The sequence below is a fragment of the Meriones unguiculatus genome, chromosome 1 (genome assembly GCF_030254825.1).
Source record: "Meriones unguiculatus strain TT.TT164.6M chromosome 1, Bangor_MerUng_6.1, whole genome shotgun sequence".
Taxonomy (NCBI): domain Eukaryota; kingdom Metazoa; phylum Chordata; class Mammalia; order Rodentia; family Muridae; genus Meriones; species Meriones unguiculatus.
The window spans coordinates 62,514,934-62,538,062 of NC_083349.1; the positions used below are offsets into that span (position 1 = coordinate 62,514,934).

Sequence of the window (23,129 nt, forward strand, 5' to 3'; positions counted from 1 at the left end):
GTAAAGAATGTGGCTGTTCTCTGTCCTTGTCCAAAAAAAAAAAAAAAAAATCTGCCTGAGGATGAATTGAAATTTTGGATTAACAGCCCCAGAAGAGGAAAATTTGAGATTTCAGGACAGACTGTGTTGCTTGGTTACTAGTGGCCTTGCTTATGAAGATCTATAATGAAAAAGAGCAGGCTAAGCAAGGAAAAATGCAAAAAAATGTACAGTTTAAGGAGAATATGAGCACCAGGAAGTGTAATGGAGCTAAGTCCAGTGCTCAAGAAGATGAAAAGTTTAAAGAACAGCCTGATCCTAGATGGAATAAAGGGAGTGGTGACCTCACGGCAAGACCCTACCCAGTTAAGCTTCTAACTTGTGAAAAAGAACTTAAAGAAAAGCGAGGTGGGAAAAACCTTCAATCCCAGCACTCTTCAATCCCAGCACTCTTCAATCCCAGCACTCTTCAATCCCAGCACTCTTCAATCCCAGCACTCTTCAATCCCAGCACTCTGGTGGCAGAGGCAGGAAGATTTCTGAGTGCAAGGGCAACCCGGTCTAGAGAGTGAGTTCCTGGACAGCCAAACTTGAACAGTTATGGAAACCATGAAAGACAGAAGCTAGTAAAATTGTATTTGAATCCAGATGTAGAACTCTCAGCTGGCTTGAGTGTCACCATACTCCCTGCTCTGAGGATAATAGACTAAACCTCTGAAACTGTAAGCAAACCCCAATTAAATACTTTCTTTATAAGAGTTGTTATGGTCATGGTGTCTATGAACAGCAATATAACTGATTAAGACAGATCATATTTTGAGCCTCAAGACAAACCTTAAAACAAACAAACAAAAAAAAAAAACCCAAATCAAACCAAAACAAAAAAATACTGACCCTGGTGGGTGAGCCAGTCCTGCCATGACTGCTGTGAGGTGGCTTGGGCATGGGAGAGATGCCCTCTTCCCCTCCTCTGCCTTGCTCCTCACTGCCTGCAGTAGGATGAAGAGGTGGCCTGAGGTCATGAGAGCTGGAGAGCTGTCCCTGCCCCTTGCTGGATGCAGTATGTAGGGGAGCAGGCTGTTCCTTGCCTGTGCAGCACAGTGGAGCTGTCCTTGGTGACACTGGCTGGAGTGAGGCAGCAGAAAGGGCGTGAGAGCTGGCTCCGCCCCTTGCCAGCTTGCAGTATTGGATGAGCTAGCTGGGGGAAAGTGCTGGAGAGCTAACCCCGGCGGCGATGTGGGTGCAGGAGGGCTGCCCAACTCGCCTCCCACCCACACTCAGATCTGGGCTTTGAGTTGGCCCACCTCAGCATCTACCCTGTCTATGAACTGCTGTATTGTGTGAAAAGGCTAGTTTTCAAGATCCAAAGCTGCAGGATCTCATGACATAGGGCAACAACAGGAGAATGGAGAGGACTCCCAGTGATGCTCCAGTACTGATAGTGCAGCAGAAGCCAGAGGACTCAAACCTGACCAATAACTCATTGCAATGAACATTCACAAGTGAAGATGTTTGGACAAAAGGGTAGACTCTGTGGCACACTGCGGCACACTGCGACCTCCACGACAAGATGGTTATTTTTACTTTTGGTTTTCTTTCGTGGGAGATGTTGCAAGGGAGGAGGGCGGATGCAAAGGGAGAGGGACATGGGTGCCATTGGGGTGCATGATGTGAAATTCACAAGGAAACAATAAAATGTTTAAAAAAAAGAATTAAGAATTATATAAACAGCCAGGCCCAGGGTGCCCACCTGTAATCCCAGCACTCAGGAGGCAGAGACAGGGAATCCATGGAGCATGTTGGCTAGCTAGAGTCGCAGAACTGATGAGCTTCGCGTTGGAGTGGGAGACTCAGTACACAAGATGGAGAGCAAACAAGGAGACATCTACCATTAATTCCTGGCCTCCATGCGCATGTTCACACACAAGCAAACATACACATGACCATGCTTACATCACAAATGTACATGCACATGCAAATATACTGATCATCATTGTATGGCCTACGTAACTTGAATAATTTTAGAATTATTAAGAAAATTATATTCACAGTTTATATTCCCCCCCCAAAAAAGTTTCAAGATCAGACTAATTCATTGTAAAACTCTACAAATATTTAAGGAAAAAAAAATCTCTTCCAAAAAGGAGACAAGGAGGGAACAAATCTCAATTTAATCTGAGAATTATTATTGTTGTGATAGTAAACATACACTTATTAGCAGAAAAACAATAAGAAACTGCAGAACAACATCCTCAGAAGATACAAAAACATTCACCAAAAAATTTAGTAATATGTGAAAACAACTATATGCTGTGACCAAGTGAGCTGTATTGGAGGGAGGGCTGGTTCAATAGAAGGAAATCAATTCATGCTAACAGGTTTAAGAAGAAAAATCAACAGACCCTGTCGATGAATGCAGAAGCACAGTTTGACAGAAGCTTACACCTATTTGTGATGAAAATTTAGAAAAATTGGAAGATAGTGGATTTTCTTTAGTTGGTAGAGAATACCAACGAAAACTTGAGATAACACTGTGGCTAGTGGTTTACTTAAAGAACACTAAAGGCTTTCCTTCTAAGTCAGAAGCAGGACTAGCATGTCCACTCAACGTCTTCATTCAGTATGCAGCTAGAAGTTATACTCATTTCAAAAGTTAAGAAAAGGAAATAAAATGTAAGAAGATTGGCCATGGTGAGCCCCATCTATTATCTCAGCCCTTGAGAGATAGAGACAGGAAGACGGTGAACTTAAATAGTGAGACTTTGTCTCAAAACCAAAACAAAACAAAACCCAACTATATAGATTGGAAGACAGCTCTGCCTATCACTACACTGACATTGCCAAGACAAGCAGATTGGAAAGGAAGCAATCAAGTTGTTCTGTTTGCATAAGATGTTAATTTTTTTTTATACTTGGAAAACCCCAAGATTTCAACAAAAATAATCCTGGCATAAGTGAATGCATCAAGACCATGGAATATAAGGCAAATCATATGAAAAGTGGTTGTCTGGTAAGTGAGTGATAAGGTGTTTACCTGCAGAAGAAACAAGGTGGAGAAATGAACAAAGAAAAGTGTGTCTGAAGCTTTGGCAAATGCAGATTAATGCTACAAGGCCATTTCACTACTCACCTACCAGAAGAGCTAAAAGTAAACGTTAGTAAGACTAAATGCTGAGGTTCACTGGGAAAAGTCTGCTTCTCACATATTGCTGGTGAGAATGTGAAATGGTGTATCCACTGTGTTTGTTAAAACAAGAAAGTGCAGTTCCTGTATGACATGACACTTTGGGGCATTTCTCCCAGAGAAAGGAAATATTTATATTTGTAGAAACCTTGTACATCCACATGTATGGCAGCTTTTCTCACTCTGCAGCCAAACATCTCAACATGGTCAATAAACTATGACTGACACAAAGCCTAGGGTATGATTTAGAAATAAATCACAACAGACCACAAAAGCTCATGACAACCTGGATGAATCTTCAGGGAACTGTGCCAAGTGGGAGAAGATGCCAGTCATAACAGTCACACAGTATATGATTCTATTTACACAAGCTATTGAAATGGCAGAAATCCATGAATAGAAAACGCTAGTGATTCTGGCTGTAGCTGGCCATAGAGATGGAGATGGAGCGAGGTGAGAAGCAGATGTGGCTACAAAAGGGTGAGGTAAGAGGTCCTTGCAGAGATGGAAACAATGTTCCATAGCCTGACGGCAGCAGACAGAGTTAATGTACTGGCTATAGGATTTAGTGCACTGCAGCTCTGCAAGACCACATCATTGGAGAATCTGGAGAACAGATACATAGCATGAAGTAACTACTTAGACAAGAGCAGAATTAGAGGACATTAGGGCTGGACTTCTTTATCATAAGCTTTTAAAACCAAAGGTCTCAACTTCAGGAAGTGGTGGGACCTACATTATACCTCTGCCGCAGAGAGGAGACCTAATATAGTGACCTCCCTGGAACAACATTAATTGGTATCTAAGCCTGTTTCTAGGAGCCTTAAACTGGTAGAATTACTATTCAGCAGGGGGATTTCTGATAAAGAATAAGTACATACTATTGTCCCCCTCCTGTAAAAGCCAAGCCAAATACGCCCGAAAATTACCTTGACAGAAAAAATCCTTTTCAGAAAAATTGCCTCTTCCAGAGGCTTTAGACATAACATAAAACTTGTATAAAATGAAAGCCATCACACTAGTTTCTTTCACCATTGTCCACTGCCTCCTTGAGAATGTTCCCTGTCCCATGGTACTTACTATTGTCCACTCTCACCTTTCGAGAGTGTCCATTTACTCTGTAATAAACTTTCCCTGTCTTCTACCCTTCACTCGTGTGCGTCTCCTCTGAATTCTTTCAGTGGAGATCACAAGGGTCTGATTAATGCAGGGGAAGTCAGTGTGAGATCCTAACGACAGCGGCATCTCTTACTATTAAGTTATTTCTTACTAATTATTTTTCAGTCAACAATGATGTCTGTGGAGTTTTGCTCTATTAGGTTGAAGTCTGACACTTCCAGATAGCCATTTGTTTGCACTTGGTCTACTTGGTCCCTTTTCTCAGTGGGGTTCTAAAAGTCTCCCCTGATCTGTGACTCCAGGTATTGTAAGGAACGTCACATAGCCCTCGGGGCAGATTACAGATCAGACTCTTTCCTCTTTAGGAAACTTGTCTAGCAAGCACATGGGAATTTTTAGAAATACCCGACCCTGTTAGGATCTTCAGCAGTGACCTTCAGTTGTACTTGGAGATTCTCCCACCCACAGGATAATTAATACTGTGTTCTCCTTCTTGTGATAGAACCATGCTACTGCATGGAAAATGAGGCACTGTACCACTGCATGCAAATCAAGTATCCCTCGCACCCCCTGACCCTGTCAAATCAAACACATTCACCCTCAAAATTTCTCCTACTGCCCAAGGTTTATAAATCCATGATTTGAAATAAACGTGCTGGCTGGAATTTCCTGCTGTGTGATCCCATCAGCCTTCCACCATGGCTCCTTGAGATTCGTCATTTATCCCCCACTGAGTCATGTCTCACTGAGACTGCCCTCTGGCCCTCTGGGGATGGGCCTCACTAAGCCTGTGTCTAGGCTGCAAGCCCAGCAGGCATGGGCTTTCTACATCATCTCTCCTGTGCTTAGCACAGCAGCTTAACCAAGAGTTGTAACACTTTGGTATCACCATAGGCTTTGGAACACCTGAATTTCCATTGCCACTGGCAATCTCATTTTAAAAGAGCTAAACAGTAACATTTTGTGGAAAACTTTTCCACATCTTGGTCTAGTACATGGCCTCTGTCTAAAGTGCTTTAGCTGCTCCTGAAAGAAATGGAAGCCCATTTTCCATCAGGAATCTGAGTTCCAGGCCCCCCACCAAAATCCAGGTTCCCCCCTCCAGAATGGAGAGCAACAACTTTAAAATAGAAGTTCAATTAAAATAACATGGCACCCTTACTGATGGAATTAAGATCTCTGTAGAAGCATTAATTGTTTACACAAGCAAATATAACTAAGGTCTAGAAAGGGTTGGTGATAGCTCAGAGGTAGATTACCTGATATGTGAAAGTTTTATGTGCTGGGGTTGATGCCCAGCACATAAAAATCCTCCACTATAATAATGTTTCAAAGAAGAAAGGCATAGTTTTCAGAGAATATATGATAGATGAGGGGGCCAATTTGAGTAATTTACTACTCAAATTGGGACACCTTTGAGAATTAAAGGGGGTTTCTATTAGTCATTACTCTGGGGAAATGGATCTACAGGGACGCGGGATAGCCCTAATAAAGAAGGAAGGTACAGCTGGACCTGGCCAGTGGGCTCAACGAGCCTGGTTGAAAATGTGTGCCCATCAGAAAGAGGGTGAGAAGGACCAGAATAGTAATTGAACACAAAGGCCCCATGGTGGGAGGGAGCCTGGGCTTTGGAAGGCTGTGTGTGGAAATTTGTATGGATTCTGTGTTGTCTCTCAGGACTCCCAGACACCTGTGTTGCTTGTGGCAGACAAGGCTCCTGGGCTTTGGCCATAGCCCACACTCCCTTCCTCCTGCAATTGTGGGCTGCATGTTTGTTTCAAGGCTATATTTAGTTTCCTGATTTGCTCTCTCTGCAACATTTGAGCATTTTCCCAGGGAAACCAGCCTTATAGGTCCACACTGGTGTGCCTGACTCTCTTGTGAATGAGGAAAAGGGCTGAGGACCCTGAACACCGCAGAGAATACTCTCAGACACAACCACACTCCATTTGTCCATCTGGCAGTGGCCACAATGGCCTTGGGATGCTCCTGGCGTTTCGTCAACACCCTGTGTATAGTAAGACTTTCTTCCCTTTCCTGTCTTTTTCCCTTTCATCTCTCTTGCTACACATTTTCCCCATTTTTCTCCTTTTCCTTTCTTTTTCCTTTTCTCTTTTCTATTCATCATCTTCCCCCTTCCTGCTTCCCTCCTCCTTTCTTTTTTCCTTCATTCCTCTCCTTTTTTTCCCATTCCCAACTCTTTTAGTAAACGTTTCTATCCCTGTAAGAAAACCATGACCAAAGCAAGCTGGGAGGAAAGGGTTTAATTGGCTCACATTTCCACATTACTGTTCTTCATCAAAGGAAGTCAGGACAGAAACTCAAACACGGCAGCAACCTGGAGGCAGCATCTGATACAGAGGCTTTAAAGGAGTGCTGCTTACTGACTTTCTTACCATGGCTTGCTCGGCATGCTTTCTTGTAGAATCCAGGACTACCAGCGCAGGCAGAAGACCATCTACAATGGCATGTGCTCCATAGCAATCACTAAGTAAGAAAATGTCCTACAACTGAATCTTACGGAGGGCGTTTTCTCATTTGGGGTTCCCTCCTTTCAGATCCTTGTGTCAAGCTGACACAAAGCTAGCCAGCACAGCCCCCTCTTTTCTTCCCTTCCACTCAACCTTCTTCATTTTCTTCATGTCTTAGGGCACAAGGCAACACTTCCGACTTGTTTACAAAACCCTGATCTCCTTCCTTGTTGGATCTTACATTCTTTGGCTGCCCTTGTGCTTCTTAGCCTCCTCCTCTTCAGTCTCATCTGTCGTTCCCCCTGCCTCATCCTCTCACCAACCTCAAGGATGCTTCTATGGCCCAACCTGTGGAAAGACATTTGCTCAAGAAAATGCTGCTTTGCACCATGAGTCATCAAGAGGAGGAAAACAGAAACCTACTTTCTTGCAAGACATCTTTTCTAACTGCATCCAGCTCATTAGATTGATGCCATCCTTTTCCTTTAGAGTCATGACTAGAGGGAAAATGTTGACAAAGTTGCTGATGACTTTCCACAGTTTAATGAGTGTGTTCTTTCCTGGAGATGGTTTCCATTTTTGGCTTGACTTCTTCAGCCTGAACTTGCTGCCCAAACACAGGCTGGGATTTACAGGCTGATTTTCTCTTTCTTACTAAGACCGTGTAATGTAAGAACAAGAACATCATCACCAAATCACCACCCTTTCCTCAGATTGTTGGACAAGGTGTGAGAACCATGTTCCCACTGGGGACCAGCCACAAGTGTCACTCTTCATACTGTGTATCAGGTGGAAGAGTACAAAGAGCCCTGGCTTTCACCTCAGAGATATAAAAATTAAATTGATGGCTATGGAATGGTGAGTGATGTGTACAGGAATACAAGATAGGGAATACAGAAGAGCTTAGCTCCAGTATCAGACAGTTTTGTCCCTTAGAATGTACATCCCGATCTCTGAGTCAAATGTCCTCATCTGGGGAGGTGGGAACAGAATCTTGCTCTTCTTAGAACACCTATGAAGAGGAAAACAAGCATGGTTATGTTACTCACTGTTGCATAGCTGTGGCCCGGACATCCACACGACACAACCATCATAATGAAGGAAGGATCTATGTTGGCTCATGTTCCAGAGGCTCAGTCCGTGATTGCTCAGCACTCGGCACTTGGGCAGAACATTAAGGAGGGGAAGCAAGTGGTGCAGGAGGCAGGATGCTGTCAGTCACTTCTGGTCAGACAGGAACAAAGTGAGGGCAACCCAGGACTGTGGCGAGATGTAGTCCAAAGGACAAGCTCTCCAGTTACTTCTAAAAGCCCCACGTCCTTATCATCATCCCACTGATGAGATTTATGAATCCATCAAGGAATTAGTCCATTAATTAGATCACAGCCTTCAGGATCTGGAAACACCTCGTTTCTGAAACACAATCATAAGCACCCTTCATGTGTGCTTATGTGTGCCCTCCCGATCTCCGACCTGTTTTCAACCCAATCAAGGTGACAGCCGAGACTAGCCACCTCCATATTCAAACTTAACCTCATCAGTGCCAGACTGTGTTCTAAATGCTTTACGAGCAAAAATTTTCTTAATCTTCACTGTAGCCCTGCAAACCATCCGTGTTTGCAGATGAGGGGTGGAAGCACGAAGTTAAGAAATTTGTGTAAGGCAGCTGGGCTGACGGTTGGTAGGGTTAGAACTGAAACATAGATACTTTTGTTGAAGCATGGACTGTTAATCAGTGTGCTCGAATGCTTTTGGTCCTGTTGGTTTAGAACTATACAGTAGCCAGAATTTGTATGTTACTGCCTATCACCACACCCACCAAGGATGGTGGCTTCTGCAGCAGAAAGGATTTCCTTGGCTGCATATCCAGCTCCACACAAGTATTGTTTGAAATGCTATCAAACAAGAATTCTGTTTCAGTTTGGTCTTCTAGAAGAGGTTTAAGGTGAAGTGAATTCAGTCATATTATGTTTTTGGTTAAATTTTTATTTTTTATATTAATTACAGTTTATTCACTTTGTATCCCAGCTGTAGCCCCCTCCCTCATTCCCTCCCAATCCCATCCTCCTTCCCTTATCTCCCCCCATTCCCCTCTCCAAGTCCACTGATAGGGAAGGTCCTCTTTCCGTTCCATCTGACCCTAGCTTATCAGGTCTCATCAGGACGGGCTGCATTGTCCTCCTCTGTGACCTGGCAAGGCTGCTCCCCCCTCAGGGGAGGGGTGGTCAAAGAGTCCACCATTGAGTTCATGTCAGAGACAATTCCTGTTCCCCTTACTAGGGAACCCACTTGTATACTGAGCTGCCAAGTCATGTTATTACTCTAAGAAATATTGGGCATTTTTGGTAATAGGTATAAATTGATATTTATTTGTTTTGGTGGTTGCTCAATGTATGAGCTTTCTCTTCTTTGTACTGGAAAAATATCCTACATATTTCATTTCTGGTAGACTATAGCTTCTTCTATTTCCTGTGTCTTTAGCCCAGGCTGGACTCCAACGTCCTCTATAGTAAACAATATTCTTTTACTTCTAATCCTTCTGTCTCTATCTCCCAGAATACTGCGGTCACAGGCAGACATGCACATGCTGCATTATGGATCAAACTCAGGGTTTCATATGTTCAAGGTAGTAACATTTAGATTCCTGGGTCCTAAACTATAGTGTTTATTGCATGTCTTAGGCTGGCGATCCAGCCTTGGCCAATAAAAACACGTAAATACAAAGAAGCAAGTAGAAACTGAGCTGGTGACAATAGAGGTGGCTGTCAGATCTGGATTCTGGAGGGAACAGAGATTATGTTGGCTGTAACACTCACTGTCTAGAGGTGTTGGTCAAAGTTGTAGCATCCTAAGTTTGACAATGCTTAAAATAGGATCCTTATAGACTCAGTGTTGTGGCATGATTTCATGTTTCATTTTGCCTACAGAACCCTGAGGCTAGTTTTCTATCCTTTCAACATAGGAGTTTATGCTATCTATTCAATAAAAGTAATTTTCTGTTTAAAGCAGAACTTTGTTCTGTTGCTTACAATACCAAGTGACATCATAGAGGACACTGGTTCTCTATCAAGTCCTCAAACGTTCTCATTTTAAGAAAAGTATTTAGAAAGTATTTGCATGATCAAAAGAACAGTTGGCTAGAAGTTGTGGGAGCCAGCATTATTATTTACAGTAATTTGCTCTGTCATGCGCTGCACATTTATTGCAGGTCAGTCTGAACCAGGCACCAGGTCAGCACAGCATGGAGACGATACTACTGCTGAGGATACAATATTGAGCAAAATAGATGCTTATTGTCTGCATAGACACACAGTGGCAGAATTCCTGACTTTAGTGGTCACCTGGCTGCTTCTTTCTTTCTGCAGTTCAGGTTTTATTTATGATCTGTTTCTTCCACAGGAATGCTGATGGTTATTTTGATGCTACTAAATTAATTTTTTCTTAGTTGTACAAAGGTCATGAAATAACTTACCTAAAATAAATAGACACAAGGTTCAGAGATTATTATACAACACAGTCAAGCAGCATTTAGTGAAAGGGAACACAAATCCTGTCCAGAAGCCCATTAGAGCAGGAGGTCCTGGCACTCAGCTTTTCCACTGGGTCAAGAAGGTGATGACGTAAGCACACAAGGCCAGTACAGCAAAGTGTTTCAGAAAGGATGCCAGTGCAGTGGGAGCAACCCACATTTCCTTATGATGAGAATTTGTCTTTATGACTTCATATTAGTTACTTTTCTGTTCTTGTGACAATGTCCAAAACCAAACTACAGAAGGAAGAGTTTATTAAAGAGTTTATTTTGGTTTATGGTTTTCGAAGGCCAAGAGTCCATCATGACCGGCAGCTTAGTAGCAAGTGGCCAGCATGGTGGCAGAAGCAGGAAGCTGAGAGACCATGTCTTCCAGCACAGGTGGAAAGCAGAGAGCTAACTGGAAGCAGATCAACTTTGTGATCACAGTCTGTCTCCAGTAGTGTTCTTTTTTGTAGAAGGGCTGAACACCCTAAACCTCCCCGAACAGCACCACCAACTGGTGAACAAGCGTTCAAATACCTGAGTCTCTGGGGGACATTTCTCAATGAAAACATTGTAGTCTTCATAAAAAGAGTGCTGACTATTTGATGAATTATGAGAACATAAACTGGAATGCTTCTTTATATGTACCTGCAGTGGGTGTCCAGAGGGGAGCAGAATATTTTTCCAAAGTGTGAGTGTACGGTGATGGTTATTAAACAACAATAACAATAATAACAACAAAATACCTGAGACTTTTGGGGGAGATATTCAGCTTAATCTCATGGATAGCTTAATCTCAAGGATAACTTAAGGTATAATTTGTTTTCCCCAGTTTTCTACAACAGGACAAAAGGCCTGGTAACAAAACACTTTCTCAGTGTGACCTCCTTTGCTTTTCCCCTGGGATCAAAGTGAGGGTTAGTCTTATCCATCAATCTGTTCTTTTCAGCCAAGCCAGGCATCATGCCAGCAAAAGAGACAGGGGATCCTCTAGACCACAGTCCTTTTCTTTGAATTCAAAATAGATAAGACATGGAAATAAAGAATTTGATGAAGATGAAGACATGATTGTGGTGATAATGGATACAGTGTTGGGTACCATGGGGATAGACTTCACAGAAGACTACTGTGAAACTGTCGCAAAAGGTACAGTCGATACTTCAGGGACACAGTAAGTAGGGCCTTGAAGGCAGAACAATGCACAGAACTTTGCATTCCATTCTAAGAAATATATGGTGATCGATCACTGAAGAATTTGGGGGTCAATTCATGACATCATCTTCCTTATGTGTTAACAAGTCATGTCTGCAGCAATGGCATTTAAAAACAGTAGCCACTCGTTACATATGATAATTAAACATTTAAAATATAGGTAGCCTTTAATCAAATCTGCCATAAGAACAAAATATGCATTTGATTTTGAAGACTTGGTGCAAAATATGTAAAAATACCACAACAATTTTGGTGTTGGTCATAATTGGGAATGCAGATGTTTGACAAATTCAACACAGTAAAATATAAAATTAATTGTACTCCAGTTACCCATGAGGCTCACATCCTGTTGTTGCATGGTGCTGGTGGGGAGGCTAGTTCTGGGAAGAGAAGACTTGAAGACGGGAAATGATAGGAGACCACTGCAACTCTCAGACAAGTGATGGTGTGAGTCAGAGTCACCGCACTGTCTGATTCTGGGAATGAAGGGGAGAGATCAGGCTAAGCCTTTTTAGTTGGATCTGATGAGGCTCTTTCAAGCAGGAAGAGGAAATGTTAAGGTTGCGTGGTTTACAGCGCCGAAGGATTACAGGGTACCGGTAGGTCTTGATGCATGCTGTTTTCTAGCATAGGCATGCATATTCTCGGTTTTGAATGTGGTTCTTCCTGCCAATACTCAGGAAAAGACTTAGTTCCTTAGCGTGATGTTGGGGTAATGGTGCCATTAGACTTATGACTAACGCAGCCTTGAGAGAGTTCTATCTTTTGCAGGAACTAGATTACTACTGAAGATCATGGGCTCTTGTGAAGCTGGTTACCTCTTCTGTGTCACTCATTTACACTCCCACACGTGATACCATCCTTCATGCTGTGACAAGCATGAAAACCTCACCGTATGTGGTTGCCAGATCTTGACCTCCCTTGTTCCTAGAACTGTGAGCCAAAACAAACTTAAATAATGTACTTACTCATCCGTGAGTACTTTGTTATAGAAGCAGAAAATAACTACGACACAAACGAGTATGCAACGGTCAGGAGACAGAGAGGAATGTTAAGGGTATGAGAGAAGATAGAACTCAGAATTCAAGATGAGCCAGGACAAGCTAATCGAATGTGATTGAAGCTAGCCTGGGAGATCCGAACATATCTGCAAGCTGGAGAAGAGCTTTACAGTGAGAGGCTGTGGAGATGCGGTGGCACCTGTGTGCATAGGGGGCCCTGGTCACCTGAGATCATCAGATGCAAAAGCCCAGAAGGAAGCCGCTGGCGAAGGAGACACTGGAGGTGTGAGGGAGAATGCTTCGAGCCATTTGGGTACTAGAGAAGGGTGGATGGATTTGGAGAGGTCGCTGAGGACTGAGCAAAAGAATTTTTAGGCAAATGTAGAGAGGGGGAGAATGATGTCAAAGTAGGCAATAAACGATGAATCAAAGAAGGCCACACAAGAAACTGTCACACCCACGAGAGAGGGTTCTAGGCGCCTTTACCCCACCATTTTAGCTGCTCAGTCAGCCAGGAAGGTCTCTCTTGGGAATCACAGGTTTAGATGCTCCTGATGAGAAAGGGAACCTCTCTTTAGCGGTTCTGGGATTGCTTTCCCGTGTGTGTGTGTGTGTGTGTGTGTGTGTGTGTGTGTGTGTGTGTGTGTGTTGGGGGAAGGGTGTGTGGCGCGGAAACTGACCCGCACCTCCCCTGTGGGAAAACTTGGGAGGCTGTAAGCGCCTTGTATTGAGAGGCGGACTGACAGACGGGACCACCTAAGTCACCTTTGCCTAGAACCAGATTGGAAGATCAGAAGAACTAAAATTTTCTCGCTACGTTCCCGCTGCAGCTCCCCGCTTCGTCCGGTAGGGGCGCTGGGCACCAGCAGATCACCTGTTCCGTCTTAGCTGTGACTCCAGCGCCCACCTTGGTCTGCAGCTTTGGAACTTTTTCCGCAGCAGTGTACTGCCCTGGGTCTGGGAAAACCCACGAAAGCTAGGTCCACTTCATTCTGGGTGGGCATTTTCTCTGCCTCCTTTGTCCATCCTAGCCATCTGCTCCGCTCCCAATTTTCACTTTTGGTGGGAAAGCAAGTTCAAAAGGTGAGGCTCCCGGGAATTCCTGGCTTTCGCCTCTCCGCTGCAGGGTGCACACCTCCGGAAGTTTCCGGGGATTTCTCGGAGTTCCTCCAGTTCTTTTGCACCACCCTCTCCCCGCCTTTCCTCTATTCCCCCGTTCTGTATTTCCCCGCTTCCAACCACAATTCCTCTCCATACGCAGCAGCTCTCACCTTCTACTAAGAATCTCCTCTAATTCCCAAGAGGAAGGAACAGTTTGGAGGCTGTGTCCCTTGCTCAGCTTTAACGCGCCACTCCGCTCCTTTTCAGCCCTTTTCAGTCCCTCCAGCACACCCCCCCCCCATGCCCCACTCTCAACCACTAAATTTCCCGGGTGCTCCCCAGAGGTCACCTGCCCTAAAGGTTGTAAACCGCGTCTCCAGCGGCTCCTCAGGCTTTGTTCTCTCCTGCTCACCGAAGTCTCAGTCTTCCTGCCATCACATCAACACACATACTGTCCTCCTACCACGGCGGACTGGGGACCTGAAAGCCCTGATGTTTTGGGCAGGGACCTTCCAAATAGTGGCTGGCACTTTGAAGCAACAACCGGCCCTGCTCAGAATCGCGTCTGGGGGTCGGGAGGGCCAGACCTAGCAGTCCCTGGCAGGAAGATGGGACCTGGATCTTCCCGGTGGAGACAGAGTCTCTGCTAGGGTCCTCTCACAGGGTCCTGACAGAGACAGCGGCTTTCAGGCTCGCTTTTCAGAGCTCCAGGCTGCTTATGTCCACAGGTGCTGGGGGGCCGGGGGCGCCTCAGGAAGAGGGGACCTTGCTCTCCACGTTGCCTCTGACCACTCACAGGCTCCTGGAGACGCAAACACAGCCTCTGCCTGATCCTCCAACACCCACGGCCCGAGCGCACCTCGCGCCCCGCCCCGCCGCTCTCACTCACACAAGCTCCAGTAAACGCGCACGCACGGAGCCTCGCCGCCTCACCCACCCCGCAACCCAGCAACAACCACCTCCCCCGACACACACACCACCTCAACCAGTTGCCCCCCCAAACGAACCCCCACCACCCCGAGGCGCCCTCCCGCCAGCCCCGGAACACCCCGGTCCTCCCTCGCCCGCCCGCCCGCACGCACGCGCACGCACGCACGCACGCACTCCCCGCGCCCCCGCAGCGGGAGGGGGCGCAGGCCTCCGGGGGCGGGGAGCCCAGAGCAGAGTCGTGGGTCCATCCCGCGCTTGGCTTCCGCGCGGAAGCTCCGGGCTCGCCCTGGGGTCTAGCAGAGAACAGTTGGCACTGGAAACAGTTTCCTCCTCTTCCTCCTCCCGGAGAGCCTACACTTCCCCGAGCGCTGTGCTGTCTCCGGCTCCCAAGAACAGACCCAAGAGTGAATCCCCAAACGCAGCCAGGAGCGGCTCCCCAACTCCGCGCCCGCAGCAGGCTGGAGGTTTCCGAGAGACTCCGGCGTGGGGTCTGCCGTCAGCCTCTCCTCCGGGATCCGGCTAGCGTTGCCCGTTTTAAGAGAGGATTTCCTTATTTCCTCTGGGCACTCCATTCCACCAAATTTCTGAGAGAGGTCGGTGGAAGAGACCTGGGAGGGGGCATTTTAACGACAGCGTACAAACCGCCAGAGCATCGGGGGAGCATTTAGTGATTGCCTTTGGGTTTTGGAACGACCCTCTGGACCTGGGAGCGAGCTGTCCAGAAGGGGACAGGGGAGGCATTCGAGCCGCCCGAGCCTCCTCCTTCCCGGCCGCCCTCTCCCCACTCCCCCGACAGACACACTCGCTAGCTCGCTCGCCGGCGCGCGCACCGCCCCCTCCCCCGCCGGACCCGCACCTCGGCGGGCGCCACACACTTGGCAGCCCGAGCCGCGGTCGCCGCAGCGGGATGGAGGCGGCAGGCACCGAGCGCCCCGCAGGCTGGCTCGGGGCGCCCCTGGCCCGGACGGGGCTGCTACTCTTGTCGACGTGGGTCCTGGCTGGCGCCGAGATCACTTGGGGCACGACGGGAGGTCCCGGGCGCCTGGTGTCCCCGGCTTCGCGGCCACCAGCGTTGCCTCCTCTCTTGCCACGGGCAGCGGTGAACCGGTGGCCTGAGGAGCTGGCATCTGCACGGAGAGCCACCGCGCCGAGGCGCCGGTCCAGGCTAGAGCTACTCCCCCAGGCGAGCGGCGGGGAGACGCGGGCTGAAGCCGAGGGAACGTCGCCTGGAGGCGCGAGGTGGGTCCGGGGCATCCCAGCCCCTCGCAGGGCGGGCAGTGCGAGGAGGACCCGCCGAGCGCAACCCCCCAGCACCCTGGAGCGCGGGGACGCTTGGGCCACCGCTCCCGCAGATGGTGCCAGAGGAAGCCGCCCTCAGACCAAGGGTTCCCGGGAGGAGGTGAAGGCGACGCGGACGGGAGGACCCTCGGCCGAGGAGCTCAGGCTGCCCAGCACGTCTTTTGCACTGACAGGGGACTCAGCCCACAATCAAGCCATGGTGCACTGGTCGGGACACAACAGCAGCGTGAGTACCCTTCTGGCACAGATCTCTAGTCTCCTGACAGCTAAGGGGAAGGCGGGGATGAGGGTGGAGGCAAGGGGCAGATAGTTGCTCGGGGTCCAGGTGGAGAATCAGAGAGCCTAGACTTTTAGAGAGGGCTTGTCCTGCTCCCTTCACGCCCCCAACAGGTTAGCAGAGTTTTGTTGTAAGATGACCTGAGCATCTGTTTACGGAAGCCCCTAGGACAGGTTGTCTGGAGGGCCAAGAGGAAAGTGTGGTTTAAAGCTGCCTGGGCAAGGGCTTTGTGGTCGCTCTCTCCCACATGCAGCTTGGAGAGTCACTTTTTCTTTTCAGGGGAGAGAGTACTTGAATTCGTGGGTGCAAACACGGGCTGATGTGGAGAAATCTGTAGACAGATGCCAGAGACTGGTGGGATTCCCCTTTACCGCCTCCCCCCGGGTCATGCGAAGGGAACCGGGGAGATAGGGAGATTGAGGCCACAGAGACACGGGTACACTTGTTCATTTTGGGGTCTCGGCTAGGCACTCAGCATGTTAGTGTGAACCGTCCGCATCTTCCAATCTGGAAGGCTTTCCTGGTGGGGCAGGCAGGAAAAAGTTGAAGGCGTGAAGCAAATCCCCGCACCCTTCATTCTCATGCTTGCACTGCACTCATGAGTAGGCTAGCGAAAACTCACTTTGGCCCTGCGTTCTGCCCAGCAAATGGCTCTGGGACTCCGGGATTAGAGTTGAGCCCCTGCTCTTTCTGAGCACAGAAAACCCCCTTTTCCTTGGAGTCTGGGCCCCCAAGATGTTGTTGCATCAAGAGGTGGCACCTTCCTTAAACCTGCTTCAGAGGATTTGGAGCTCAGGAATGTGGCATCCGCTGGCTGAGTAAGGTCCACTCTGGGGCAGCGGGGGCAGCTGCAGGCAGCACCTGCTTAAAGGGGCTCTACCTACCTCACTGACACCTAGCAAGAACTGGCTTCCATGAACCTTCCCAGTCTCTTTCCTCTGGCAGTCCCTAGCTATCTCACCTAGCTTTGCCAAACCAAATGTGTGTGTGTGTGTGTGTGTGTGTGTGTGTTTCCTGGTGTGGCTTTCTAGTTCACGTGAGAACCAGACTTAGGGCAGAACAGGGGTTCCATTAAGAGGACGAGAGGTTCTCAAGCAGCTTTGAGAGCTTATTTGATGGCAACTGCCACCCCTTTTGTTCATCTCTCTATGACAGTCCTTTGGAAAGACTTCCCTGGGGAAATGTTTGCCTTATTTTACCAGAGTGCGAGGGTCATAGGGCTGAGTATTGAATAACACGGAAGGCAGGGGGCTGCAGAGCTCATCACGCAAGCAGTAACCAAGTACAGATTTATTGGTTGTCAGTGATACACAGTGGGGGTGGGGCTGGAGCAGCAAAGCCTGGGTACCAGTTGCTGGGTTCTAAGGAGGCTAAGAGTCCAGACGCTCACCGGGCAGCTGGGTGACTGATGGCTTCATCTGCCTCCACTAGGATCGCACCCCCTCCCCTGCCACCTTAAGCCTTGGATTGGATGGTTTTGAGCACCGGGTGGAGGCTGGGCAACGGTGCACCTTTGCAGGGCTGGGTGATTGAAGACTTGCTTCCAGATCCCCAAGAGATATTTTTGTGTGCAGGGGGTGAGAAAGGAGGGATGGATAGAGAGGGAGGGGGAGGGGGGCGGGAGAAGGAGGAATGATTCTCTGGAAGCAGAGCTTGTGAATTCTGACTTCATTTAAGTTTGATAATTAGGAATTGTGGGGAGTGTTCCTGGGTTTCTCCTTGAATATGTGTGGCTTTATCACTAAATTCACTCAGCTGGAAGTGTTTCATCTCTGCTTTAATTTTAAGAGACATTTAAAAATATTGACAAAGCCCCTGGAGATGGGACTTTAGAGAGAAAATACTTCTCACAAATAGTAGGGAAGTGTGAGTGGCCTTCTCTGCCCAGCTTCAGGGTGTTTGAGCAGCAGAGGCTGTGAGGGATGGTCAGGCTTCTGCCCACTGGGGAAATGCCCCTTCAATCACCAGAGGGCCAAGGTCCTGGGTAGCAGAGCAGTGGGGCATGGATGTTTGATCTATCTATGAAAGGGCTCCCGGGACCTGCTGGCTGGGTTTGGCTAGCTTCACTGCTCCAGCGAGAACAAGGCAGCTCATCCCCACAGAGGGACTGCTTACTTAGTCCCTAGGCTGCACCTGCCTTTTGACCACACATTGTCTGCAGCACTGTGAAGAAAGGTGTCTGTGGCAGGCCTGGGAAGCTCTGTAAGGAGGGAGAACTCTTTGGAGGAGTGTGGGAGCAGCCTCAGCAGTATGTTTTTTTCCCTCCTTTGCCAACAGCAAGAAGAGCAGGTGAGGCGGCCTTCTTACTACTGCTTCCTAGTGGAGGGAGCTGTCACAAGCCAGAGACCATGGGGCCTCAGCAGACCCTTCTGGCCTGGAAAGACAATGGCACCTTTTCCTATGGCTTCTGAAGCAGGAAGCAGGCCCTTTGCCCAGCAGCTCCAGCATTAGCAGTTGGGGTTTTCCTGTTTTCCTCCCAGGTGCCCACGGTGAGCTTCAGCTCTTGATACTGACTTCATTGGTGGTGGTGGGTGTTAGTCCCTGACCACTGAGCTCTATTTTGGTGGAGTTTACAGTCAGAAATATGTAGCCGGGCATCCTCAGCCCCACCCTCCTGGCTCAGCGTGTGTTCTCCAGGAGCACAGGGCCAAGAAGAGATCTTTGTATATAAGGACAGGGCTACTGTGTTTGTGCCGGAGCAGTGAAGTGGCCAAGAGCACAGCCAGCCGTCCCCAGGAGCTGGTTCATAGATCGTTCAAACCTTCATGCTACCTAGGACCTTTGGCCCCATTCTGATTGCTGGGGCAAATGCTTACTTTGGTATAATAACTGGGGTGGGTTTGGTTGGGTGGTGATGGAGGAGGTGCTTGCAGACAAGGCAGGAAGAAGCTTTCTTTATTCATCAAGTTGTGGGGCCTGGCTCTAATGGCACTAGCTTGGCTAGTGTGAGGTTTGTAGCCATGGCCTTGGAACCTCTGCCCTGGAGGAGATTTGCCCATGTTCTCCAATTGCTGCTTGTCTCCTGGTGACTAATGGGTTAGAGAGTGTTTCACAAACATGGGGGAGGGGCACAATCCCCATGGCTTACAGGCAAACAGAAAAACATTTTCTGTCCTTTTCCTTCAGATGGGGGAAGAGGCTTCCTTGCTTGCTCAGTGAGTTGGCAAATGGCCCTGGGAGTGTAGATGTGTGAGGGCCCAGTCCCACTTTCTTCTACTTCTTCTTTCTTGGATTAACTCCTATTCTGTATCCTTCCTTAGCTGCTCAGGCATAGTGGCTTGGCAGCCCAATGCCCCTGTAGTGTGTCTGCTTGGGATGACTTGGCAGGTAGTTTTCACTTAATGTGCCCAACCTGAAGCTTTAGGGAAGAGAGATGAGGAGATGCCGGGTCACTCCAGGTCTGTGCCTGACCTGGAGCGGGTTAGAAGATGTAAGATGGGCCGGGATTTTCTACTCACAGAGAATGCAGCTAGCCAGTGCTCTAAAACATTTACTCCTAATGTGCAAAACAGTGACAGATTTTATCAGGTTCATTGTTTTTCACTTGCTAGAGCATCTTTCTGTTGCTCCCAAACTGATTTTTCAAGCAGCTTTTGGCTGGATTGCCTAGCCTTCCTCGTCCCAGTGTCACAACATCTTAATGCATTTTGCCTTCTCCGAGGCTTAATAAAGGAGCCTGCCACCGCAGAAACCATTCTTCAGGGGTTTGCCAAAAAAATCTGTTTTTAATTAATATTACAAGGGAAGGCGTCTCAGCTGAGACATAGCTAGGAAACACACTGAGACACAACAGCACTAATTGCTCCTGGTCACTGCCCGCCAGGAGTGGAGATGGGGGAGGAAGGGTATGCCAAGACTGTTTGTCTGCCCAAAGGGTCTGCTGATGACTGTGTTACTGGCTCTGATTTGCTCCAGATCCTGTGTTGGTTTCCAAGGTGAGCAGAGAAGCAAATGCCTTCATCGGGAGGCCCTATCTAATGATAGCTGAAATGCCATGTTTGGAACTTGAGTTTTGATTGGCAAGAAAGGAAAGTTGAGTAGTGCCTTCTCTAGTAGTGTTGAGTTTAAGAGTAGAGGGCTGGTGGATCCAGCGGTAAGAAAGCTCAGGAAGCTCTTTTATTTTATTGATTTTTTTTCTCTAGCTGTATAGCTTTGTTGTCACTAGGGGAAACCTGGGAGCAGAGATCTATGGACCAGAGTCACCTGACAAGAACAGAGAAGTTTGACAGAGCCAAACACACAGACACAAGGTCCATTCCTGGAAGCTGGCAGTTCCTACAGGTCTAGGTGCACATGAGCCATCTGAGGCTTCATCTACCGACCCAACTGTAATTTTACCTTCCTTTGGCCTTTTGGGTGGTGAGAGATATTTCCCTTATAAGACCCTTTAGAAGAGGAGGTAGAATATACGGGATGGGCCAGAATGGCTGTGATGCAGAAAGGAAACTTTGGTAACCAAGATTATTCTCGTGTGTGTGTGTGTGTGTGTGTGTGTGTGTGTGTGTGTGTGGTGTGTGTGTATGTGTGTGTGTGTGTGTGTGTGTGTGAAGGGACTGGATGGATCCTCTTATTCTTGGCAGGCAGTACATCAAGGGCATTCTGTCTCACTTAGGTACTTAGTGATGGTTGGATAAGTGGGTGAATGAATGGTGCTTTCCATTTTCATGGAGCACAGGTACAAAGGAATTTGAAATCATTTTCAGAGACATGATTTCCTAACTTGACAGACACTGTAACGAGGAATGGCTTGGTTTTGCATGTCTCTATTCTAGTGCGAGGACCTTGGCTTCTTAAATTCATATCCAGAGCCCCACGTCATGGCATTAAAGGCGTGTTTTGCATGTTTTGAGTGTCCTAGGTCTACTTCTGCAATTTACTGTCTTATGGTCAGCTCCTCAGCAGCCCCCCTGTCCAAGTCTTCTGATTGGTTCTGCTCCAAGACCTGCCCCTTCTGTTACATGCACCTATTCACGACTCAGTCCCCCACACAAAAACAGGCCACTGCACAAACTTCCCAGGAAACGTTTACTTCTCTTTTCCTAGTGACTTATAGAATTTACACTGAACCACATATTTGATATTTTTTAGTAGGTTTGTTACTATAATCTGATATTGTTTAGTATTTGGAGGGGAAGGGATGAACAGTAAAATAAATGTTCTAGACTGATTACGGGTTCTGTTCCTGTGTGTGTCACATGACTCAGCAGCATTTTGCTCTGGAGAGCTGGATGGTATCTAACTGCGGGGAAAGAGGAAATAATTTTCACTCTCAGATGATAAACAGGCAAAGGCCATTTCTTAGTAACCTTGAATGTAAGCATTCAGTTTGTAATTTCACTTGGGAATTTCTTTGGATGTATGCTCATGTTCATGTGTCTCATGTTCTCTGTCTCTCCGTCTGTCTCACTTTCTCTGTGTATGTGTGTGTGTATAGGTGCATGTACATGTTTGTACATGTAGGGAGGTCAGGGTCAATGTTATGCATCTTCCTCAGTCACTCTCCACCTTAGTTTTTGAGATATGGTCTTTTACTGAACCCAGAGCTAATTGATTTGCCAGACTGGCTGACCAGCAACCTGCTGTTTTTCTGTCTCTGCCTCTCCAGTGCTGGGGTTATAAGCACATGCTACTATGTCTGTTTTTATATGAATGATAGGTATTGAGCTCGAGCTTTGTGCTATGTCATTTCCACAGAATAATAGTAGGATCCATGAGCTATCTAGACACAGGTTCTTGGCTTTGCGGATGGTGTCATGAATGGGTTCCATCTTGTGCAGTAGTGCTAAAATCCTATCAGAGAGTGTTTGGTGACCCCCTGACATTTGTGCCACAGTTGCACCAGTGGGCATGTCTTGCCAGGCTGGTCCTTATGTTATCTCTGAGTTCAGAGATGAGTAAAACTGATGATTGCTTGTCTCTTCTAGACTGTGCAGGGCACTGTGAAAGCTAGCCAGTAGGGAGGAAGGCTGGCCAGTAGAGTCAGTCCCAGATTATTTTCTCCATATCCTTTTTGTTTGTTTGTTTTGTTTTGTTTCTTTGAGACAGGGTTTTTCTGTGTAGCCTTGGCTGTCCTGGACTTGCTTTGCAGACCCAGGCTGGCCTCCAACTCACAGAGATCTACCGGCCTCTGCCTCCCTGAGTGCTGGGATTAAAGGTGTGGGCCACCGTGCCCAGCTTTCTCCATGTTCTTAAGCACATTTTGCCTTCAGCAATAGAACCTTCAGGTTCTGCAGGGCAACCAACAGCAATGACAACAGCCTGTAATGTTTAGGGGAGAGAGATCTTTGGGGCTTCACTGACCAGCACTTTCAAACGTGGTGCTGTATGGCAAACACTTCACTGATCTCTCTAGACCCTTACATATATATTTTAGCACAAGATTCCATGAGAGCCTTACTCCACTCGACGGAGGCTAGAAATAAAGAGTCAATGATACTGACTTCTCATGTGCTTCAAAGATTAGATATCTACTCACACAGGGTGTTCAGCCATTTGCTGAACGTTTGACATCTATGCTTTGGCTACTGGGGCTTGATAGGATGTGATGGAGAGGTGAAAAACAAAGACTCGACAGCATTCGCCTCGAGGTCCCTTTTGTATGCCTTGGATGGGAGCCTGCTCTTCTGTAAAGTTAAATAACACATGACAACAAGACAGATGCCATGGGGTGATGTGTGGCTAATTGTCGATCTATTGTTTGAGGCTATGAGTTTGGAGGAGAGAGCAGCACTGTGGGAGATACTACAGGCATCTTTACACCTACAGAATGCCATGGTTGGAAGTGCTCTTGGGAACCGTCCTCATCAAATTACTCATCCCGGGGATGAAGCACAGGCTTAGGCAGCAACATCACACCCTACAGCTGGAGCCCCAACTGTTCTTTTCTCTCAGAATAGACTGCCCCATTCCTTATTCATTTTCTCCTTACTCCTTTGGGTTAACAAAGCATTTTCCTTCCAGAAGTGTTCATGTACTTTTACCTGAGTATGTTATAGTTCTACCCATTTACTCGGTAGCGTTTACAGAGGCCTAGAATGGCTGC

At 47.4% G+C, this 23,129-nt stretch overlaps 1 protein-coding gene across 1 annotated transcript in view; it reads left to right on the forward strand.

Moving 5' to 3' along the window:
- Positions 1–14,723: 14,723 nt before the first annotated feature.
- The window catches only part of Sorcs3 (sortilin related VPS10 domain containing receptor 3), a 604,602-nt gene continuing 596,196 nt past the window's right edge, over positions 14,724–23,129 (forward strand). The window contains exon 1 of the mRNA XM_060390926.1: positions 14,724–16,036. Within this exon, the coding sequence (XP_060246909.1) occupies positions 15,419–16,036 (618 nt within the window). The 5' untranslated portion in view covers positions 14,724–15,418. The remainder of the gene's footprint in view (positions 16,037–23,129) is intronic.